General features: G+C 35.3%; 1 protein-coding gene across 2 annotated transcripts in view; it reads right to left on the bottom strand.

Annotated features, from left to right (window-relative positions):
* CSMD1 (CUB and Sushi multiple domains 1) overlaps positions 1 to 22424 on the bottom strand; it is a 2624761-nt gene that overhangs the window by 299080 nt on the left and 2303257 nt on the right. For both annotated transcript variants that reach the window (XM_056823354.1, XM_007476228.3), the window contains exon 42: positions 11866 to 12054. In XM_056823354.1, the coding sequence (XP_056679332.1) occupies positions 11866 to 12054 (189 nt within the window). The remainder of the gene's footprint in view (positions 1 to 11865; positions 12055 to 22424) is intronic.

Genomic DNA, 22424 nt, shown 5'->3' on the forward strand with positions numbered 1-22424 from the left:
AGCGCAGAGTCCAAGGCTCCCGGAAGCCGCAGCCCTGCCGGCTGGGCTCAGAGAGCAGAACCCTCAGGGCCTTCTACAGTCCCGGTGAAAGTTACTGCCTGGGGCTTCCGCTGCAGAGAGCTGGTCGAAACAACAGCAACCCTCAGGGCGGGCAAGACAGCCTCACGGGCTGGATCCTGCTATCCAAGTCTCAGTGAAAGTCCTTGCTCTCGGAGCTTGGGTTAGCTGCAGCCCATCCCCCCGCAGGCCGACGAAACAGCCTCACGGCCAGGGATTCTGAAGGCAACTTCCGGAAATCGAGCCAGGGGGAGAGTGTGGCCTCGTGGTCCGACCCTTCCATTCCAGTTCCAGTGAGGCATATTCAGTTTAACCCAGGGAAAGTCATAGAACCATCTGCCCAGGACTAAAGCCTCTGAACACCAGACAGAGACAAGAAAAGCCAATCCTCCACATTCAGAGATGGAAAACTCCACAGAAGCACAGAAGCCCCAAAATACCAAGAAAAATAAGAAGAAAGGGGCGACTTTGGACACATTCTATGCAGCCAAAATACAAAATACAGAGCAGATAGAAGATAATATAAAAGAAAATGCTCCAAAACCTTCCAAAGGAAATGGAAACTCTCCACAAACCTATGAAGAATTTGAATCAGAAATGACCAAAAAGATGGAAGCCTTCTGGGAGGAAAAGTTGGAAATAATGCAAAAGAAATTCACGCATCTACAAAACCAGTTTGACCAAACTGTAAAAGAAAACCAGGCTTTAAAGGCCAGAATCAGGCAGCTAGAAGACAATGATCGTGTAAAAGAGCAAGAATCAATAAAGCAAAGCCAAAATACCAAGAAATTAGAAGAGAACATAAAATATCTCACCGACAAGGTGATAGATCTGGAAAATAGGGGGAGAAGGGATAATTTAAGAATAACTGGACTCCCAGAAAAGCCAGAAATAAACACCAAACTGGACATGGTGATACAAGATATAATCAAAGAAAATTGCCCAGAGATTCTAGAACAAGGGGGCAATACAGCCACTGACAGAGCTCACAGAACACCTTCTACACTAAACCCCCAAAAGACAACTCCCAGGAATGTAATTGCCAAATTCCAAAGCTATCAAACAAAAGAAAAAATCCTACAGGAAGCCAGAAAAAGACAATTTAGATATAAAGGAATGCCAATCAGGGTCACACAAGACCTTGCAAGTTCTACTCTGAATGATCGTAAGGCATGGAACATGATCTTCAGAAAGGCAAGAGAGCTGGGTCTCCAACCAAGAATCAGCTACCCAGCAAAACTGACTATATACTTCCAAGGGAAAGTATGGGCATTCAACAAAATAGAAGACTTCCAACTTTTTGCAAAGAAAAGACCAGAGCTCTGTGGAAAGTTTGATACCGAAAATCAAAGAGCAAGGAATACCTGAAAAGGTAAATATTAAGGAAAGGGGAAAATGTTATCTTCTTCTTTTACTCAAACTCTCTTCTATAAGGACTACATTTATATCAACCTATGTATACTAATATGTGGGGAAAATGTAATGTATAAATAGGGGGTAAAGAAAGACCAAATAGAATAATCATTCTCACACAAAGATTCATATGGGAAGGGGAGGGGAAGAAAACTCCTATAAGAAGGAGAGGAAGAGAGGGGGGGGGGATTTACTTAAACCTCAATCTCAGGGAAATCAACTCTGAGAGGGAAAAACATCCAGATCCATTGGGATCTTGAATTCTATCTTACCCAACAAGGGTAAGGAGAAGGGAAAACCAAGGGGGGGAGGGGGAGAGGGAGAACAAAAAGGGAGGGAAAGAGAGGGGGGAAGGGGAGGGAACAAAAAGGGAGGGACTAAAAAGGGAAACATCAAGGGAGGGGACAAGGGGGACTGTTTCAAAGTAAATCACTGGACTAAAAGGTAGAGCCGAAGAAGAATAGGTTAGAATTAGGGAAGGCAATCAAAATGCCAGGGAGTCCACAAATGACAATCATAACTTTGAACGTGAATGGGATGAACTCACCCATAAAACGTAGACGAATAGCAGAATGGATTAGAATCCAAAACCCTACCATATGTTGTCTTCAAGAAACACACATGAGGCGGGTTGACACCCACAAGGTCAGAATTAAAGGATGGAGTAAGACCTTCTGGGCTTCAACTGATAGAAAGAAGGCAGGAGTGGTAATCATGATATCCGATAAAGCCAATGCAAAAATAGACCTGATCAAAAGGGATAAGGAAGGTAATTATATTTTGTTAAAAGGGACTATAGACAATGAGGAAATATCATTAATCAATATGTATGCACCAAATAATATAGCACCCAAATTTCTAATGGAGAAACTAGGAGAATTGAAGGAAGAAATAGACAATAAAACCATACTAGTGGGAGACTTAAACCAACCATTATCAAATTTAGATAAATCAAATCAAAAAATAAATAAGAAAGAGGTAAAAGAAGTGAATGAAATCTTAGAAAAATTAGAATTAATAGACATATGGAGAAAAATAAATAGGGATAAAGAGGAATACACCTTCTTCTCAGCACCACATGGCACATTCACAAAAATTGACCATACATTAGGTCACAGAAACATAGCACAAAAATGCAGAAAAGCAGAAATAATGAATGCAGCCTTCTCAGATCACAAGGCAATAAAAATAATGATTAGTAATGGTACATGGAAAACCAAATCTAAAACCAATTGGAAATTAAACAATATGATACTCCAAAACCGTTTAGTTAAAGAAGAAATCATAGAAACAATTAATAATTTCATCGAGGAAAATGACAATGGCGAAACATCCTTCCAAACCTTTTGGATGCAGCCAAAGCAGTAATCAGAGGTAAATTCATATCCCTGAATGCTTTTATTAACAAACAAGGGAGAGCAGAGATCAATCAATTGGAAATGCAAATGAAAAAACTGGAAAGCGATCAAATTAAAAACCCCCAGCAGAAAACCAAATTAGAAATCCTAAAAATTAAGGGAGAAATTAATAAAATCGAAAGTGATAGAACTATTGATTTAATAAATGAGACAAGAAGCTGGTACTTTGAAAAAACAAACAAAATAGACAAGGTACTGGTCAATCTAATTAAAAAAAGGAAGGAAGAAAAGCAAATTCACAGCATTAAAGATGAAAAGGGGGACAGCACCTCTGATGAAGAGGAAATTAAGGCAATCATTAGAAATTACTTTGCCCAATTATATGGCAATAAATACACCAATTTAGGAGAAATGGATGAATATATACAAAAATACAAACTGCCTAGACTAACAGAAGAGGAAATAGAATTCCTAAATAATCCCATATCAGAAATTGAAATCCAACAAGCCATCAAAGAACTTCCTAAGAAAAAATCCCCAGGGCCTGATGGATTCATCTGTGAATTCTATCAAACATTCAGAGAACAGTTAATCCCAATACTACACAAACTATTTGACATAATAAGCAAAGAGGGAGTTCTACCAAACTCCTTTTACGACACAAACATGGTACTGATTCCAAAACCAGGCAGGTCAAAAACAGAGAAAGAAAACTATAGGCCAATCTCCCTAATGAATATAGATGCAAAAATCTTAAATAGGATACTAGCAAAAAGACTCCAGCAAGTGATCAGAAGGATCATTCACCATGATCAAGTAGGATTCATACCAGGGATGCAGGGCTGGTTCAACATTAGGAAAACCATCCACATAATTGACCACATCAACAAGCAAACTAGCAAGAACCACATGATTATCTCAATAGATGCAGAAAAAGCCTTTGATAAAATACAACACCCATTCTTATTAAAAACACTAGAAAGCATAGGAATAGAAGGGTCATTCCTAAAAATAATAAACAGTATATATCTAAAACCAACAGCTAATATCATCTGCAATGGGGATAAACTAGATGCATTCCCAATAAGATCAGGAGTGAAACAAGGATGCCCATTATCACCTCTACTATTTGACATTGTACTAGAAACACTAGCAGTAGCAATTAGAGAAGATAAAGGAATTGAAGGCATCAAAATAGGCAAGGAGGAGACCAAGTTATCACTCTTTGCGGATGACATGATGGTCTACTTAAAGAATCCTAGAGATTCAACCAAAAAGCTAATTGAAATAATCAACAACTTTAGCAAAGTTGCAGGATACAAAATAAACCCACATAAATCATCAGCTTTTCTATATATCTCCAACACAGCTCAGCAGCAAGAACTAGAAAGAGAAATCCCATTCAAAATCACCTTAGACAAAATAAAATACCTAGGAATCTATCTCCCAAGACAAACACAGGAACTATATGAACACAACTACAAAACACTCGCCACACAACTAAAACTAGACTTGAACAAATGGAAAAACATTAACTGCTCATGGATAGGACGAGCCAATATAACAAAAATGACCATCCTACCCAAACTTATTTATCTATTTAGTGCCATACCCATTGAACTACCAAAATACTTCTTCACTGATTTAGAAAAAACTATAACAAAGTTCATTTGGAAGAACAAAAGATCAAGGATATCCAGGGAAATAATGAAAAAAAACACACATGATGGGGGCCTTGCAGTCCCTGACCTAAAACTATATTACAAAGCAGCAGTCATCAAAACAATTTGGTACTGGCTAAGAAACAGAAAGGAAGATCAGTGGAATAGACTGGGGGAAAGCGACCTCAGCAAGACAGTATACGATAAACCCAAAGATCCCAGCTTTTGGGACAAAAATCCACTATTCGATAAAAACTGCTGGGAAAATTGGAAGACAGTGTGGGAGAGACTAGGAATAGATCAACACCTCACACCCTACACCAAGATAAATTCAAAATGGGTGAGTGACTTAAACATAAAGAAGGAAACCATAAGTAAATTGGGTAAACATAGAATAGTATACATGTCAGACCTTTGGGAGGGGAAAGGCTTTAAAACCAAGCAAGATATAGAAAGAATCACAAAATGTAAAATAAATAATTTTGACTACATCAAACTAAAAAGCTTTTGTACAAACAAAACCAATATAACTAAAATCAGAAGGGAAACGACAAATTGGGAAAAAATCTTCATAGAAACCTCTGACAAAGGTTTAATTACTCATATTTATAATGAGCTAAATCAATTGTACAAAAAATCAAGCCATTCTCCAATTGATAAATGGGCAAGGGAAATGGATAGGCAGTTCTCAGATAAAGAAATCAAAACTATTAACAAGCACATGAAGAAGTGTTCTACATCTCTTATAATCAGAGAGATGCAAATCAAAACAACTCTGAGGTATCACCTCACACCTAGCAGATTGGCTAACATAACAGCAAAGGAAAGTAATGAATGCTGGAGGGGATGTGGCAAAATAGGGACATTAATTCATTGCTGGTGGAGCTGTGAAATGATCCAACCATTCTGGAGGGCAATTTGGAACTATGCCCAAAGAGCAACAAAAGAATATCTACCCTTTGACCCAGCCATAGCACTGCTGGGTCTGTACCCCAAAGAGATAATGGACACAAAGACTTGTACAAAAATATTCATAGCTGCGCTCTTTGTGGTGGCCCAAAACTGGAAAACGAGGGGATGCCCATCAATTGGGGAATGGCTGAACAAACTGTGGTATATGTTGGTGATGGAATACTATTGTGCTAAAAGGAATAATAAAGTGGAGAAGTTCCATGGAGACTGGAACAACCTCCAGGAAGTGATGCAGAGCGAGAGGAGCAGAACCAGGAGAACATTGTACACAGAGACTAATACACTGTGGTATAATCGAACGTAATGGACTTCTCCATTAGTGGCGGTGTAATGTCCCTGAACAACTTGCAGGGATCCAGGAGAAAAAAACACCATTCATAAGCAAAGGATAAACTATGGGAGTGGAAACGCCGAGAAAAAGCAACTGCCTGAATACAGAGGTTGAGGGGACATGACAGAGGATGGACTCTAAATGAACACTCTAATGCAAATACTATCAACAAAGCAATGGGTTCAAATCAAGAAAACATCTAATGCCCAGTGGACTTATGCGTTGGCTATGGGGGGTGGGGGGTGGGGAGGAAAAGAAAATTATCTATGTCTTTAACGAATAATGCTTGGAAATGATCAAATAAAATATATTTTAAAAAAAATAAAAATAAAAATAAAAAAAAGAGGTTCTCAAAAAAAAAAAATAAAAAAATAAATGGTTATTGCAATGCAATAAATATTTGAGTGGAAACAAAATTCTGATTCTTGATAAGTACTGGATATTAATTCAAAAGGAGAGTTGTCTAAGGACCTGTTTCTTTCATTAGATGCTCATAAGTCTACTGCATTTGAATTTTATTTTCTACAGTTTAGTAGCTAAATGAGTTTTCAGTGTGTGTTCTTTTTCTATCTAGAAATAATAAGTATGAGAAGAATATATTTTAAGAACACTCTAGATTAAAGAGATAGTCAAGAAAATTAAATAGGGGATGTCAAAAATATTATTTGCCCTTAACCACCTATTAGAGTTGGATCCCATATATAGTCTAAGACCTATCGTGAATGGTTGAAACTCTAGGTAGTACCAAACCCTCTACCAGTGATGGTGAATCTGTTAGAGACAGAGTGTTGGGCCCTACTCCCATCCCACCCTGCTCAGACCAAGTGCTGTACCTGCTCCCCACATCCAGTGTTGGGCATACCATGCCCCAAAGGTTACCCTACACAGGGGAGGGAAGAAGTGCTCCCATTGGGCTGCTGGGCAGAGGGGCAGACAAAGTGAGGAATGTGAAAATCAGGTGCAGTGGAGAGGGGGAGGGGGTAGCACTGCCTGAGGCCCTCTGTTTTTCTAGTAATGAACCCCGAGGGAGGGGGGGAAGAGAAGCTGGATTCCCACATAGAGCACTCTGTGTGCCATCTTTTGACACCCATGCCATAGATTTGCCATCACTGCCCTATAGAGACATTTCTCACTAACTTTTAACACCTATGTTAACTTTACTGCATAGTACTGTGTTCTTTCTCCACTCCTGACTCTTAGCTTGGTGTTTCCTATCTTCTTATCCTTTCAATAATAGAATTATTATTAAGGAAATAAAATTAAATTATATAAAGTATGTATGTACACACACACACACACACACACACACACACACATACACACACACCCTCCTCATCCAAGAATTCAAGCTTGACCTAAGGTAACTGACACCAAGGTAAGCGAAACTGCAGATAACAGGGCACTACTCTATTTTGTCATTTTTCTGGATAAAGAAACAGGTATGAAATCGTGGGAAGAACACTGGCTCAGAGTCCAGACACATGGATTTGAGTTTTAGCTTCACTATATCCTATCTGGTGATAGTGGAAAAGTCACTTAACCTTTTTGATCCCCAGGTATCATAGTGGATAAAAATGCTACAAGTCTCTGGAGTCAGGAAGACTAGGAGAGGTCCAAAGCTTGCCTTAAACACTTTGTAACTGTGTGAGCCTGCATAAACCATTTATCATCTTGGTTAGATGAGCAGGAGATTTCTGTAAAATGAAGACTGTAACATCTGTAAGCCTTTCTTCAGAGAGATCTTTTGATGAGCAAATGATTTTAAGGTATGTAAAAGATTTTTCAAAACTTAAAGCATTCTATAAATGCCCTTTGTAATGATCCTCCTAATCACCAGCAGAATTATTACCATCAGAAAGATGAGAATAATACTCCTCCTCCAAACAGCTCATAGTATCATTGTCAGAACAATCCTTCCCAAACCTTATGATGCTAAATGTGTCAGCCTAAGTGTTAGCTGAAAATTTTAGGCATTCTTTTTATTAACAACAGTAGTAATAATTAACTTTTAGACAGCTCTTTATGTTTTGCAAAGTTCTTTACATATATCATATTTGATCTTCATAATAATCTTGCATGTTAGTTGCTAATATTAACCATTTTATAAATGAGGAAATAGAATCTCAGAGAACTTAAATGACTTTCCCAGAATTACACTGCTAATATGTGACTTCAGCAGTAGTCAAACACATTTGCCAGATTACAAATCGCTCATACTGTTCGCTATGCCTTCATTATCTGTTTTTTCTTTTAAAATATTAAAATTTACAAACAAAATTCTTCTGAATTGAGGATGATTCATTTTATGAGTTTGCATATTAGAAATAAAAGGAAGAGAAAATTTTAATATACATTAGATTGTACTTCTAAAGAAAGAACTTTTGGTATTATCTTGCTTTCTTAAATAGAATGTATCCCTAGTCTGCTGGTACAATTATTCATAGATTCCATTTTTTCCTTCAGATAGAGTATTTTTCTGCAGCTCTGAAGAGAGAGCAAATCATATAAATACTATATCATAGTTCTTTATCATAGAAAAATAAAATGAATAACTTGATTAAAAGAAAAGCTGTATAAGCTTTATAAGCAGAAATGAGCCAACTCAATGAAAAATATGCAGGATTACAAAAATAACTATAAATGCACTGCTATAGAGTAACCAAAAAAATGAAAATGAGACCTTAATCTGCCATAAATTACTGGATTACAAATGATATTGAAAGTGATACCATTCTACAGAAAGAAAGAGAAGATTGTTGTGTCCACCTCTTCATATGCCTGCAGACAATATTTTTCCTGGGATTTTCTTGGCAAAAATACTGGAGTGATTTGCCATTCCTACTTAACTGGATTAAAGCAAATAGATGTTAAGTAATTTTCCCAGGTCACACAGCTAGCAAATAGTAAATGTTTGGGGTCAAATTTTAATTCAGACAGATTCCAGACTTCAGACCCAGAATTCTACCCACTGAGACAACTTGCCTTTTACACAAACAGAGGTTAAGTGATGTGCCCAAGCTCACAGAGCTAGTCTGAGCTTGGATGTGAACTCAAGTGTTTTTAACTTCAGTCCTAGAATCCACTGAGCCTTCTAGCTGCCCCTAAAGGAAGGTTCAGGAAGGGAGAAAACAACCTGGACCTGTGATTTCATTGGATAGGGAAATTCGGAAGAAAGTTTCTCCACCAATACAGATTAGTACCTGCTCTGCAATTGCCTGACTTAAAGTGTTATCTGATACACAGAAAAGCTAGGTGACTTACTTAGGGTCATACTGTTAATACAAGTCAAGGAAAGGTTTTGAAGACTGTTCTTCCCATCTCTTACTATCTTTATGGGAAATTCAAATTACAAGCTATTTTTGTCACATTGATAGCCTAATTATGAGTATAAGCATTGGACTTTCAGATATCTGCTTGTTTGGGGAAAGAAATGCATTCATTGCTTGATTCAGGCACTGTGATGACTTTATTCAATGTCATTTTCAGTAGTCTTCATTATTTGTGTTTGTCAATGTTAAAAAAGTGTTAAAGACAAAACTCTCTTTCCTTTAGACCTTATAACTTAAGTGATAGAATCTAAGGAATTCAAAATAAATTGTAATGGAACAAGTAGAAGTATTAGCTTGAAAAGTTCAAAGTAATTTGCTGGTTGATTTCACTTTAGAATAATACAAACTTTTAAATGGGGAACTATAATTGAAAGTCTTCATAGAAAAAATACTTAGTTTCTAATGAGATAAAAGAACCAAGAGTATCTGAAATAAAATTTGCCACTGCTGTGTTTATTTCTTCTAAACTATTAATTTTAAAAAATGATTTGTTCAAATATGATTAAGTATGTCATAGACTCAATATTAGGAAATTATTTAATGCAGATCATTTTTTTGTTTTTAGGATAGCAATGAGAAAGTAGAGAGATAATTAAAAATTTTATTTTTTAAGTCAACCTGTTTGCATTTTCAACCTTCAATAGAAAGCCAAACACAGCTAGACTCCTTTCTTTTTGGGCCATTGGTCTATTTGTATTTAGCATTTCAAAGATTGTCAAAACTAATAATTTCATTATTTTTTCATAGATAGGAGCATCATTGATCAGTGTTACAATGTCAGTTTTATTATAGTCTCTGTGATTCATTTACATCTTGCATAATTCAATTAGACAAAAAAGAGACAGTATTTCCTAGTGGATTGAGAGATGGCCTGAAAGCAGGAAATATTAGGTTTAAATTTAACCTATAATACATACTGACAGTATAAGGCTGGGCAAGTCACTTAACTTCTCAATTTCCTAAGCCAGTGGTTTTCAAACTTCATGGTCCTAGGACTTCTTTACACTCTTAAAAATTATTGAGAATTTAAAATAGTTTTTGTTTATGTGGGAATATCTATTAATATTTACTATATTCACTTATTTCATTTAAAATAACAAAAATAAACCCATAAAACTCCATTTAAAAAATAACTATATTTTCAAAAATACAGAGTGAGAATAGCATAGTTTTGCATAGTTTTGCAACTCTCATGTCTGGCTCAATATAAGACAATTTGACTTTCATATCTTCTACATTAAATTCATTGTGATACATTGTTTAGATTGAAATATACAAAAAAATTCAACCTTAGAAATACATCATTAGAAATAAGAGTATTTTAATAGACAAATGATATATTTTATTAGCATAATTTTGACATTTGGCTTATTTTAAGATTCAAATGACTCCATGAAAAGTTCTCATAGACCCCAAATAATCAGCAGACCATATGTTGTTGTTTTTTTTTTTAATCCTTACCTTCCTGTCAGAGTCAATACTGCGTATTAGTTCCAAGGCTAAAGAGTGGTAAGGGCTAGGCAATGTGGGTTAAGTGACTTGACCAGGGTCACACAGATAGGAAGTATCTGAGACCAAATTTGAACCCAGGACCTCCCATCTCTAGGCCTGATTCTCAATCTACTGAGCCACCTAGCTGCCCCCCAGACCACATTTTGAAAGCTGCAACTCTAGACAATTCTCTAAGGCTCTTGAGTTTCAGAAAAAGGAGCCTACCTACATACTTAGACTCTCTTCCAGGAGTTACCTATGTCAGTAAAATCATAGGTACAGTTCCTATTCCCATCCCTATGTGTTGGACACTTCAAGGAAAGGGTTATTGTTTTTTTCCAACTTTAGATTATGATATTTCTTCTTTTTTTATTAAATTTAATTCAACTGATTTCTATAAAAAATTTTTTTTCTTTATATCACACTTTTTTTCCAAATATACCACTCCTCCCTTCCCTACCCAGAAGAAAATGCATTGTAAAAATTAACATAAACTAGAGGAAAAAAATTGGGGGTAAAAAACTAACCAGCAGATCTTCTGAGTACATGCAGTATCCCAAATCTGTAGTCCCTCAACTCAATTCTTTTTTTTCTAAAAAGTGTGATAATTTAATATGACTACCCTAAAATTTTAACACCAGTTTCCCCTCAAACACATGAATGTATGCATTCTAGAACTTCGGTGCTTAGGTTCCAAACTACTTCTTTTCCAGCCTTGTCTGCCTTTCCCCCCCCCCTCTATATAAAAAATATCAGCCCAAATGGACTATAATTCGCCAAATAAAACTTTTATTTTCTTGTCTTTGTGTCAATTCTTCTAATTGAGATATTTGCCTTTTCTACTCATACACTAAGCTATAGGTGCCTACCATCTCTATATTTTTCCAAAGTTTCAAAGCTTTTTCTTGCTATCAGTAGTGACCTCCAGCTTCCACACTCCCTGATCCCAAAAATAGATATTGGTCTCCATTCTCTGAACCCCTTTAATAATCTGTTATTTAAAAAACTGAACTAATATTATAGCATATATTATATATATATATATAAATTAACTTCAGTATAAGTTTCTTGAAAGCAAGAACTAAGTAGTATTTATCTTCAGTCTCCCACATTGCCTGGCACAATTAAATAATAATTGAATAATTAAATGTATATTAACATAGGCAATGGTGTGTAAGCAGAAAAACAATTTCTTAAGATCCCACTTAAGAGTGGGAAAAAAGATTACCATTGTGACAAATTTACTAACATACCATCACATCGTGGGAAGGGGTAATTCCAATTTCTGTTGATCCCATGCTGACAGGTAAGAACTGGATGGCCTATTAAAACATATCCTGGGTAGCATTCAAATGAAATGGATTGCCCCACACTATAATCTGAGTTGACCATATACCCATTTTGAAATGGTGGAGGATCAGGGCAGTTCTGTAACTCATAAGCTGCAGAAAACAAAAAGAGAAGAACCAGCACACATTTAATACATTAAGTTAATGTTAAATAAAGAGACATCAAGTGATTGCAGATATTATTGTACTTCTCCAAAATGAATCCTTCAACTGTTCTAATGACTACAGATAACTCATAGATCCTAAAGATTTTTATTTTGTGTCAAACAAAAGAGTCATATGGCCCCCATTTTCCTTTCTAAAAACAATTTGCTGAAATGAGTTTTAAAAAGTGACATTTCCATGCCACCAAGTGCCTTAAGAAATGTCATGACAGCTCTTGCTTACAAGATTTGCATCCTCTGGGGGTGACAAAGAACATAAGGAAATGAGGGTTTGGAATATGTTTAAAATTAGAAAGAAAGATATGCAAACTGAATTTCACCAAAATACAATATAGATTATAATAAAGAGAACACAAAATAATTTTTTCATAAAATTAATGTTAACATCTTGCTTGTTAAATTATACTTCATAGAATCATAGAATCACAAAAGCATAGCCCCTCTGTAGGAAAGGCAAAGTCATTCTAGTTCTCTTAGAATCTGAACAGAAATCCCCACAAAGTCTCAAACAAATAGTTATATAGACTTAAATTGAACTATAAGGCCTCCAGAGGAGGATCTACCAACTTCCCATGACAATCATTCAATTATGGGATAATTCTAATTATTTAGCATTTTTTCTTTTCATGAAGCCAAAACCTACTTCTCTATCAATTCAATTTCCCTCCCAGGACAAACTGATTAGGTCTAATTCTTCCTCTGGGTAATAATAATAGACAGTTAGACATTCTCTCAATGGAGAGTGTTGGCTCTGTAGTCAGGGAGACCTGAATTCAAATTTGGCCTCAAGGATATTTACTATGTGTATGACTCAAGGCAAATTACAGTTAACATTCTTACTATGTTTAATATTTGTACAATAAATTATTTTTTCAACAATCTTTTTCGTTAAATGCTACTATATTTTAAAAGGAAACTGAACTCTAGAAAGATTAAATGTCTTGCCCAAAGTGACTCAGCTAATTAATATTCAGAGGTAAGATTCCAAACCTGATCTCTCCTTACTCATTATCCAGACATCTATATACCACACTGCCAGTTGTTGTTCTTCATTTGTTCAATCATGTCCAGTTCTTTATGACACCGGGGACAATAGCACGCACAATCATGTGTTTTCTCCACTGTCTCCTAAAGTCTGCCCAAGCTCCTGTTTGTTGCCTCCATGACACTGTTGATCCATTTCATCCTCAGCCATCCCTTTTGCCTATTTCCTTCAATATTTCCCAGCAGTGTCTTTTTTCTGAGTCCTGTCTTCTCATTACATGGCCAAGGTATATATGCTAGATGAAAATCTTTCAAGTACTTAAAGACAGTTCTAATGTTTCCTCTGTCCTTTTCTTCTCCAGGATACACAGCATTATTTCCACTGCCATGCTGACCTCTCCTCTCTTGGCTCACTACTTCCTGCATACCCTGCCTGGGAATAGCCTTTTTTTAGCGAACTTTGCCAATCCTTCCTTGTGCAGCACAATCTTCTCTATGATCTTACATGTCTTGGCCTTTTCTTGGCATTATACTGTTTTCTGAAATTTCAGCATCTTCTCTTATCCTTTGCCTGTTCTTTCTCCTATCCATTCAGCAAGAATGACCTCAAATGAATTTTCCTTTATAAAACCTTTCTATATCCACAGATGTAAATGATCCTTTTCTAATTTATGGCACTTTGTTCCCCATTAAGATTCTACTTAGTATGTTATAGTTGTGTACCTGGCTATGTTATCTCTCTGAAGACAGAAAATGCTTTATCTTTATTTTTTCTTTGAAGTAGCCTTGATGTAGAGGCAGAAGGGACTAACTCCATTTACAGAAGCAAAGTGAACTCCGGCATCTCTTAGAGTACTTTGAACATAGTAGATACTCAATAATTGTTTTCAAATAATTCAATTAATCCCCTTAGTGAATGACACATTTACTCTTCTGTACTCATTTTATCTTTCTGAGCCCTCATTTTTAAAAGTGAACAGACGCTATATCCAGAAGGAAAAATGTTTGTCTTTCTCTGCTCTCAAGATAATTTTTGTCTTTATTCTTCCCTAAATTCTTCAATTCAGTAGACGCCTTCCTCGGTTTTTTAATAAATGCTGCCTGAAAGACAGAAAAGAGGTAGCTAGGTGGCTCACAGGATAGAGTACTGGGCCTGGAGTCAGGTAGACCTGATTTCAAATCAGACCTACAATACTTACTGGCTGTATGACCCTGGGCAAGCCATTAAATCTGATTTTCCTCAGATTCCTCATCTGAAAATGAACTGGAGGAGGAATGGCAAACCACTCCATAGCCTTTGCCAATGAAACCCCAAATAGGACCCAAAGATTCAGACACCATAGAACATACAAAAATGACTATAATGTGAGTTCAGACATTTGGGAAAGGGTCATCTAATTCTGTAATTCCTTGTAGGTAAAGTTTTTCAAACTCACTTGCAAGGTTAGACTACGGAATAAACCTACAAAAAGAACACAAAAAAGTGTGTATAAAAACATGGCATAAATGCCATGAATAATGTAGATCACTAAAAGAGATCATAATGAAGCAGATGATGGTTGTCATTTGTGTTAAAAAATGAATGGGAGACTTTGGCTTTTAAGGTATTGGAGGTGACATAATGAAAAGTCCCAGCAAGGAACTAGGGCTTTTCAGCATTTCTTTTCCTTTTTATTTTTCTTTTAGTAAGATGGTATGTTATTCTACCTGATGACTGCTCCCACTATTCTCTCAGCATGCAGCCCAAATGAGATTAGCATCTTCCTTTTAATCAAACATTTCAGGCACTTGTCTAACCATCCAAAATGAAAGGCTAAAAATATACTCCATTTAGGAGAGTCAGCAAGCCCTGCCTAACCAGGAACATAAGAGTCCACAAACAGCAGATGTGTCTGGATGTGTTCAAAGCAATTCTGGGAACTCAGCAAAGCTCCAAAGCCTTCCTTGTGACAGGCATCTATCTCAGTACCATTTTCACAATTTAATCAATCTATGTTGTACAAAGTCTCTACCTATTAGAGCTGCAAATAGCAATCTTAACAATTGTTTACACTTGATTGTAATGAACCATTTAAAAGTAATTATTCCAGTTAATTTATCTTAATAAATGGCAATATTTGCAAATGTCCTCCAAGCTCCTGCTATATATGCAGAGGAAAATAGCAGTCATATTACAGTGGAATAATAAACTCTCTATGTCTTTATTTCATGTGTGTCAATATTCACAACTTTTGTAAAGGATCTCTGAGCATCAATTGACATTCCCTCTAATAATGCAGAACACAATCCAGAAACTTTTGTTCTTCCAATAATACACTTGTCCATGTCCTCACACAAGTATATCACAGGGGTTCCCAGCCATTCACAAAGGAACAATCAAGTGAATAAAAATAACTATTGTCCTCCCTGCAAGTTAAGAACATTATTTTCTAATTGAATGATTTTGATTTGTAATAATGACATTTTTAATTAGTATCTATTCAATAAAAACTTACATAACTTTAAAGTTTGACAATCCCTTTAATTAAGGAATGCTATACTATTTAAACCTCATAATATTAATGGGAGGTGGTTACTGTTTGTACACTTATTTCCATTTTACAGATGATTAAATTGAGACTTAAAGAGGTTAAATGTTTTGCCTAGGGCCACACCTCCTGCTCTTAAGTACCAGAGGCAGGATTTAACCCCAGGTTTTCCTGACTCTAAGTCTAGTAATACTTTTCATTGCCATTTGTTACAAATAAAATTATGTAATTATGCCTAATTTTGTTACACTCTTTATAAGCAAAATATCCCTAAGTCACATGGACAGCTAAGAGCTGAGAGAGATATTATTGCACAAGGTTAAGAAGTTGGCAGCTCACACAGAATCTTTGACATTTAGAAGTAAAGGAGGTCAAAGAGGTCATCTATGCTAACACATTCCTTAATTTCATATGTATCTTGACCAAAATCACACAAATATCATCAGCAAATGTAGGACTCAAATCCATGCCTTTGTCTCCAATTATAGTCTTCTTTTTTATTCTACATCCTGTCTCAATGAGAACTTAGGGAAATTCTTTAGTATAGGTTGCTCTCCAGACTGAAAGAGTGCCTCTGGATACAAAAGATTTACTGAAGTTGGAGAAAAGACAGGAGGAGGAAAAAGAGCAGAAGTATCTGATAAAATATGTTCAAATATATCTAAACAGGTCAGGATTCTTAGTAAAAATTTTTAAACAAACAAGAAAACCATGGACTAACATAGGCTAGATTGGCCAAAGGTACCTCAATCTCTTCTAATGACCCACTCAATCCTGTGGGAGATTACAAGATCTATCCCTTTCTTTACAAATAGGGAATAATCCTATATCTTCATATTGCTTGGTGGCATGCTATTTTAGACTGTCTAGAACATAGTCAATGTAAAATAAAAAATGAAAGAGTACTTGCAGATCTAATGAGTAGAAAAAATTTTTGTGAAGCTCCAATATAACCCCAATAATTAATGATTAACTAATTTCTTCCCAGATCCATAGGTCTGATAGTTAAACTCTTTTGTGCTCCCCTAATTGATTTATGGTATCATCTTTTATTTCTAAATTATGTATCTAGTATGACTATGTCTTGGTATTTTGTGTGAGGTTTTTGATCTTTGCCTAATTTCTGCAACATTGTTTTTCTAGTCTTCCCAGCAGTTTTTGTTAAAGAAGGAAGTTCTTCAAGAAGTTTGGATCTTTGATTTTGTCAAACACTAGGTTATTTATCATGTATTGAGTTCCAGATCTATCCACTTTAAAATAAAGCTTGAGAAGTAATACATCTCAAATACTTGCCTTCATATTTTTTCACTAATTCCCTTGACATTCTTGATGAATTTTATTCTTCTAGATGTACTTTGTTATTATTTTTCTAGCTCTATTAAATAAAATTTAGGCAGTTGAATTGATATGATATTGAATAAGCAAATTAATTTAGGAAAAAATTTAATTTTATCACATTAGCTCAGCCAACCCACAAGCTATTTTTTCCAATCCTTTAAATCTTACTTTCATTGCAAAGTGTTGTTTCTGAAATCTAGACTATAACTGCAGAACTTAAGTTTATAAAATTTCTACTATCCTAGAAAGGCCTGAAAATGGGTTTCATTAGTCAAAGTTACCACAGCTATATAATTTTATGGAGGAAAGGAAAGAAGTAGGAAATAAGCATTTACATCTAGCACCTAGAATATTCCAGGTTCAGTATTAAGCACCTAATAATTATTATGTCATTTAATCCTCACAACTCTATAAGGTAGTGTTATTACCTACACTATAAAATTGAGGAAACTGAGGTAAATAGAGGTCACTGTTTTGAGGATAACATTAAAAGTAGCTTGCCAAGGTTCACACAGGTATTAAGTGTCTAAAGTGGTATTTAAACTTGGGTCCTTCTGATTCCAGACCTATCCACTCTACCACTTAATTACATTAAGTTTAATAAAACCCCCACCTCCAATTTAAGAGATATGTGATCACATCAACATGAGTATTTCCTCAATCAACATAAATTACAACTGTGAAGATTAAATTTAACTCTCCCCTAATTGTGAAAATGAAATTGATTAACTCTCCTTTGATTGTGAAGATTAAATTATAAACCCTGCCTATTTTTAGATTTAATCACCAAAGGAATAGATAACCCATTCACACTTGAGTGGGGGGAGGTCTGTGATCCAGGAATGCAATAGGGGGTGACAAATCAGAATCAACTGACTGCCTCCTGGGCAGTCCCAAGCAAGGCTTTAGACTATGATTTGTCCATGTAAAAAGTGGAGGAAGACACAGGAAGTGATGCAAAAGAAAATGTCTTTAAAAGGGAGTGACAGCTTGCTGAGTGGAGTTCTACTGGCAGTTCTTTCTTTCTTTGAAGTGGAAGCTGGTGGAGAATCTGCTGACTGGACCCAAGATATGATGAGTGAAAGACTAACTCTTCATACTGGATTTTCTGAAGAGACTAGCCTCAGGAGAGACTTCCCTGGGTCCTAGGCTTTGCTGAGGCCTAAGGACTAATTCTCCCTGCCCAGGTTGAGCCAGGGGCCGGGAGTAAATTACTTAGTGCTTAGGCTAGATATCTTACCCTAACCTCTCTCTTATTTTCTTACATCACTCTTTCTATATTTTGTAAATAAATCTCTTTGGAATTAATATAAATTCCTGGTGACCCTATATTTAAATATAATACAGTCCAACCTTAAAAATAAATAACTCCCTTTTTCCCCTTATACAACTCACCCATGCTTTTCATAATGTGAAATTCTTATCCATAGATCTTACACACAAACACACACACTCAAAAAAAAAGATCTGTGGAGGCTTTGCTTGAAGCTTTCCTCTAGGTCTTCACAAACTATATCCTTCTCTGTTTTGACATTTTTTGACTAGCTACACTATCCAAGTAGGAAAAAAAAATCTAAAAACAGGATATTAAAGTCTCATAGCCCTACCTTGGCTCCTCCCACTTCCCACTCTTTATGCCTTTCTCCCTCACCTCCCACACATGCATTTCTCATTTTCTTAATATGATTCAATTCACTCTTTGAACTGATTTCCTTCACGTGAGCTGTCTTTGCCTACTACAGTGAATAACTACTTCTTTTTCAGGAATTCAATCTGTCCTATGGGATAAAACAAAATCCATACCTATTCCTTCTAATTATATTTTTTATAATTAAACAGCAGCAATCTTGCCCAACCTTCCTATAGCATAGTCATTTTACACAGCAGCCCTCCTGAAATAGTATCATTTGAGTCTAAGGTACATTGCATATGAAGGAAATAATGAGTGTTAATCTAAATTACAATAATAAATGTTTTCTTCTTTAATCTTTTTTTTATAAGGTCAACCTTTGAAAAGAATAGAACAATAAATTATGCAACATAGTCACAAAATAGAATAGTGTTTCATATCCAAGATTCTGGTTAATAGTGTTATCAATTATTATCAATTATACATAAATTAGAGAATATCAAAGAATTAAAAAACTAAATAGTGCCTACAATATCTTTCTTCTGTCTATAAACTTTTATATATTGAACTTATATTCCATGAATAATTATTGATTATTTTTTCTTGGTATGTTCTCTTATTTCTGACATTCAATGGTGCTATATGACATTTTAATAAGACAGTTTAATATGGTATTGAGGAAATCACACTGAATGTTGAATCAGGAGATCAGAGTTCAAATTCTAGTCCAAGAAATTATTATCTGTGTGACCTTTAGGAAATCACTTTTGAACTTAATTTCTTAATTTTGAACTTAATTAATCTAGATTCTCTGAATCTACATTACTTCATATGTAAAAGGGAAATAATAATACTTATAGAACCCAACAAATGAGGCTATTGAGAGGCACAAATAAGATAATTATTCTAAAATGCTTTCTAGACTTTAGTGCCAATGATGATGTTGAGCATGAAGATTTTATAAATGAAAAATTATGAGCCATTAAAATTTGAAATCTATTTTTCTGCTCCAGTATCTTAATTCTTTTCTGTTCCTTTCCATTCATTTCTTTTTGATTCTGTTCCCTTTTCCTTCTCTTTTCATGCCTATGGTAGATGATGACCTAAAAAGCAGTCAAATAACAAGAACATTAGGGAACCTAAAAATATTTTACAAAAATCTAAAATGAATCTCTAATAATGAACATTTCACTACAAATTAATAAAAATAAGCTAATATCTAATCTTGTTTTCAGAAAGAAATTTGTATTTCTAAGTGATACATGTAATCATGGCATTGAATTTCTCAGATATATCAAATATTCTGAAAATTTATGAGACTAAATGGTGATATACAATGTCTCATGTTAATCATCCAAAGCTTTTATAAAGCTTATGGGAAAGTTAAAATTCTAAAGGGAAATTGCCTTGTGTATATGTGTCCTCCAAAGATGGGATTTAATGCTTCAGCTGATTATTTTGACCGTTCATAGACAAGGTAAATCATGAGAATGTAATACACTATCTGTGACATGGTACTAAAGTAATTCAATATAAATATCTCTGTTATAATTTTCAAGTCTTAGGTAGGAGTTGCTTATTTAATGGAGTGATTTAATCATTACTGTCAATATTATCCCCAAAATTTTGACTCATAAAGCCATAATTCATTTTTCATGTTTATTAATGTTTTGCCCAAAGTCTTGATTTACTGTTGAATTTTACCCAATGATATATATGTTATGGTGAAAGACTGTTAGAAGTCTGAATTAAACTTTGGAAAAAGAAAGTGCTTAAATATAGTATTAACCCAGTGCTTTTAGTAAATAAATATTAGAAAGTTCAATAAATAAATATAAATATTAGAATGCATGTCAAATTGCACCATGGTTTATAAATGTGCTTAAATATGGAGGAAGTTAATCAAAAGGAAGGAAATATGAACTTTCTTCAAAGAGCTGTCTTTTCTTATAAAGAACTTCTGCAATATAAGCCAACCAAAGAGAAGCAATCTAGTTATCTCATCAACTCTTTATATAAAGAGCATGTTATATTTGAAATATGTTGAAGATAACACTATTTCCTATTCAAAAGTACATTCAAATTATTGATATCCTCTATCATTGAGCATTTTACTCTTTCATTCTGCCACAAATTATACCTTGCCAAGTCCCAGCCTTAGATGATTACGACCATCCCTACCTTCAATCTTCTTACTTTCATGATAACAAAAGGAGCAGAAGAAAATTTTTAAAAAATACTATGGAAAGGGTATATAATATAAATTTTTGTTATATGACCTGTGATAAAGGATGAAAGGTTTATAAAAACTGTTGCAAAAATTGAGAGATGCAAACTGTAGAGAATGATTGACAGGAGCATATGATCAAGGGTCACATGGGAGCCTGAGGGATCTGGGAGAAGATTCTATCTGCCCAAAGGTCATCTCTTGAAGGATTTGAGATTTAGATTGGGAGAGGATTTTTTTCCTGTGACCAACAGAGGAAAGAGGTATTCTGGATCTGTTCTGCTAGCAATATCAGTGAGAAGATCTCTGGACCTACTTGGATATCTACCAACTTGAGATCCTGGTCCTATTTGGTTGGACTCCTGGTGTGAGACTTGGATATTGGGAAGTTAATGTTTAGCTTAGTAATAGAGTTTAGTTAGTTAGAGATAATTAGCTTTTGAATTAAGTATGTTTATTCCTAAACCCTTATTCCTTCCTACCCTTCCCAAACAATAAATCATAATTTATTTACATGTTTCCCTCTTGTTCTTTCCTCACCCCAAATCCTACCATAACAGACTTCAACTGATTTCTTTCTTCAGTAAGGGAATCTTTGTGTATTTCCTTAATTAATTCACTATCTTAGCCATGATAATAAATGTTCCAAACCTTTCATCGATCCTCAAAACTTCCATGGTATACCCTTCCCTCACCCTCTCAGTTGATGACTGACTAATATTTCAATATCATTTTAAATTATACTAATTGTCAAGAGTTTCTTCTTCATTCTCCCTCTCTCACATTATTCTGATGCCTTCTACCATTTCCTCTTTCTTCCTCACATGAAGAAATCTTTTTTCTTGCCAAGGAAATCTATGGTATCCCATTAATTATATTTTGTCTCAACTTCTCCAACAATTTGTCCTAGTTTGTCTCATTTTCTTACCAATATTCACTCTCTGTCTATGTTTTCCTACTACCTACAAACTGTCCCAGGGTTTCCCCATCCTTAAAAACCCTCATTTGGGGGTAGGTGGATGGCTCAGTGGATTGAGAGCCAGGCCTAGAGATGGGAAGTCCTAGGTTCAAATCTAGCTTCAGACACTTCTAGTTGTATGACCCTGGCCAAGTCACTTAGCCTCCATTACCTAGCCCTTACTGGTCTTATGCCTTGGAACCAAATAAATGGGTTCCAAGGCAGAAGGTAAGGGTGTATAAAAAAAAATTTTTTTTAAACCTCATTTAACATCAATACCCCTGCTGGCTAATATACAATATCTCTCCTCCCTTTCATGGTTAAATTCCTTGAGAAAACCATCAACAATTGATGTCTCCACTTCTGTCCCCTTGCTTTCTTTTAAAACCTCTGCAGTAGGATCCTGTTCTCACAATTCACTTGAAACTACTCTCACCAAAGTTAACAATGATTTAATCACAGAAGGTGAGTTTGTGGCTATAACCCTTTTCCTCCTGACTTCCATCCTTGGCAGTATTCTATCTTAAGAAGTCTAGGACTGCATATTTACAGAGTAAAAGTCGTCATATTACAAGAAAATAACAACTCTTTTGCTTGCCTATTGCATTTGCACTTTAAGGACAGATCAAGTCAC

The sequence above is a fragment of the Monodelphis domestica genome, chromosome 1, assembly GCF_027887165.1.
Source record: "Monodelphis domestica isolate mMonDom1 chromosome 1, mMonDom1.pri, whole genome shotgun sequence".
In the NCBI taxonomy this organism is placed as follows: Eukaryota; Metazoa; Chordata; class Mammalia; order Didelphimorphia; family Didelphidae; genus Monodelphis; species Monodelphis domestica.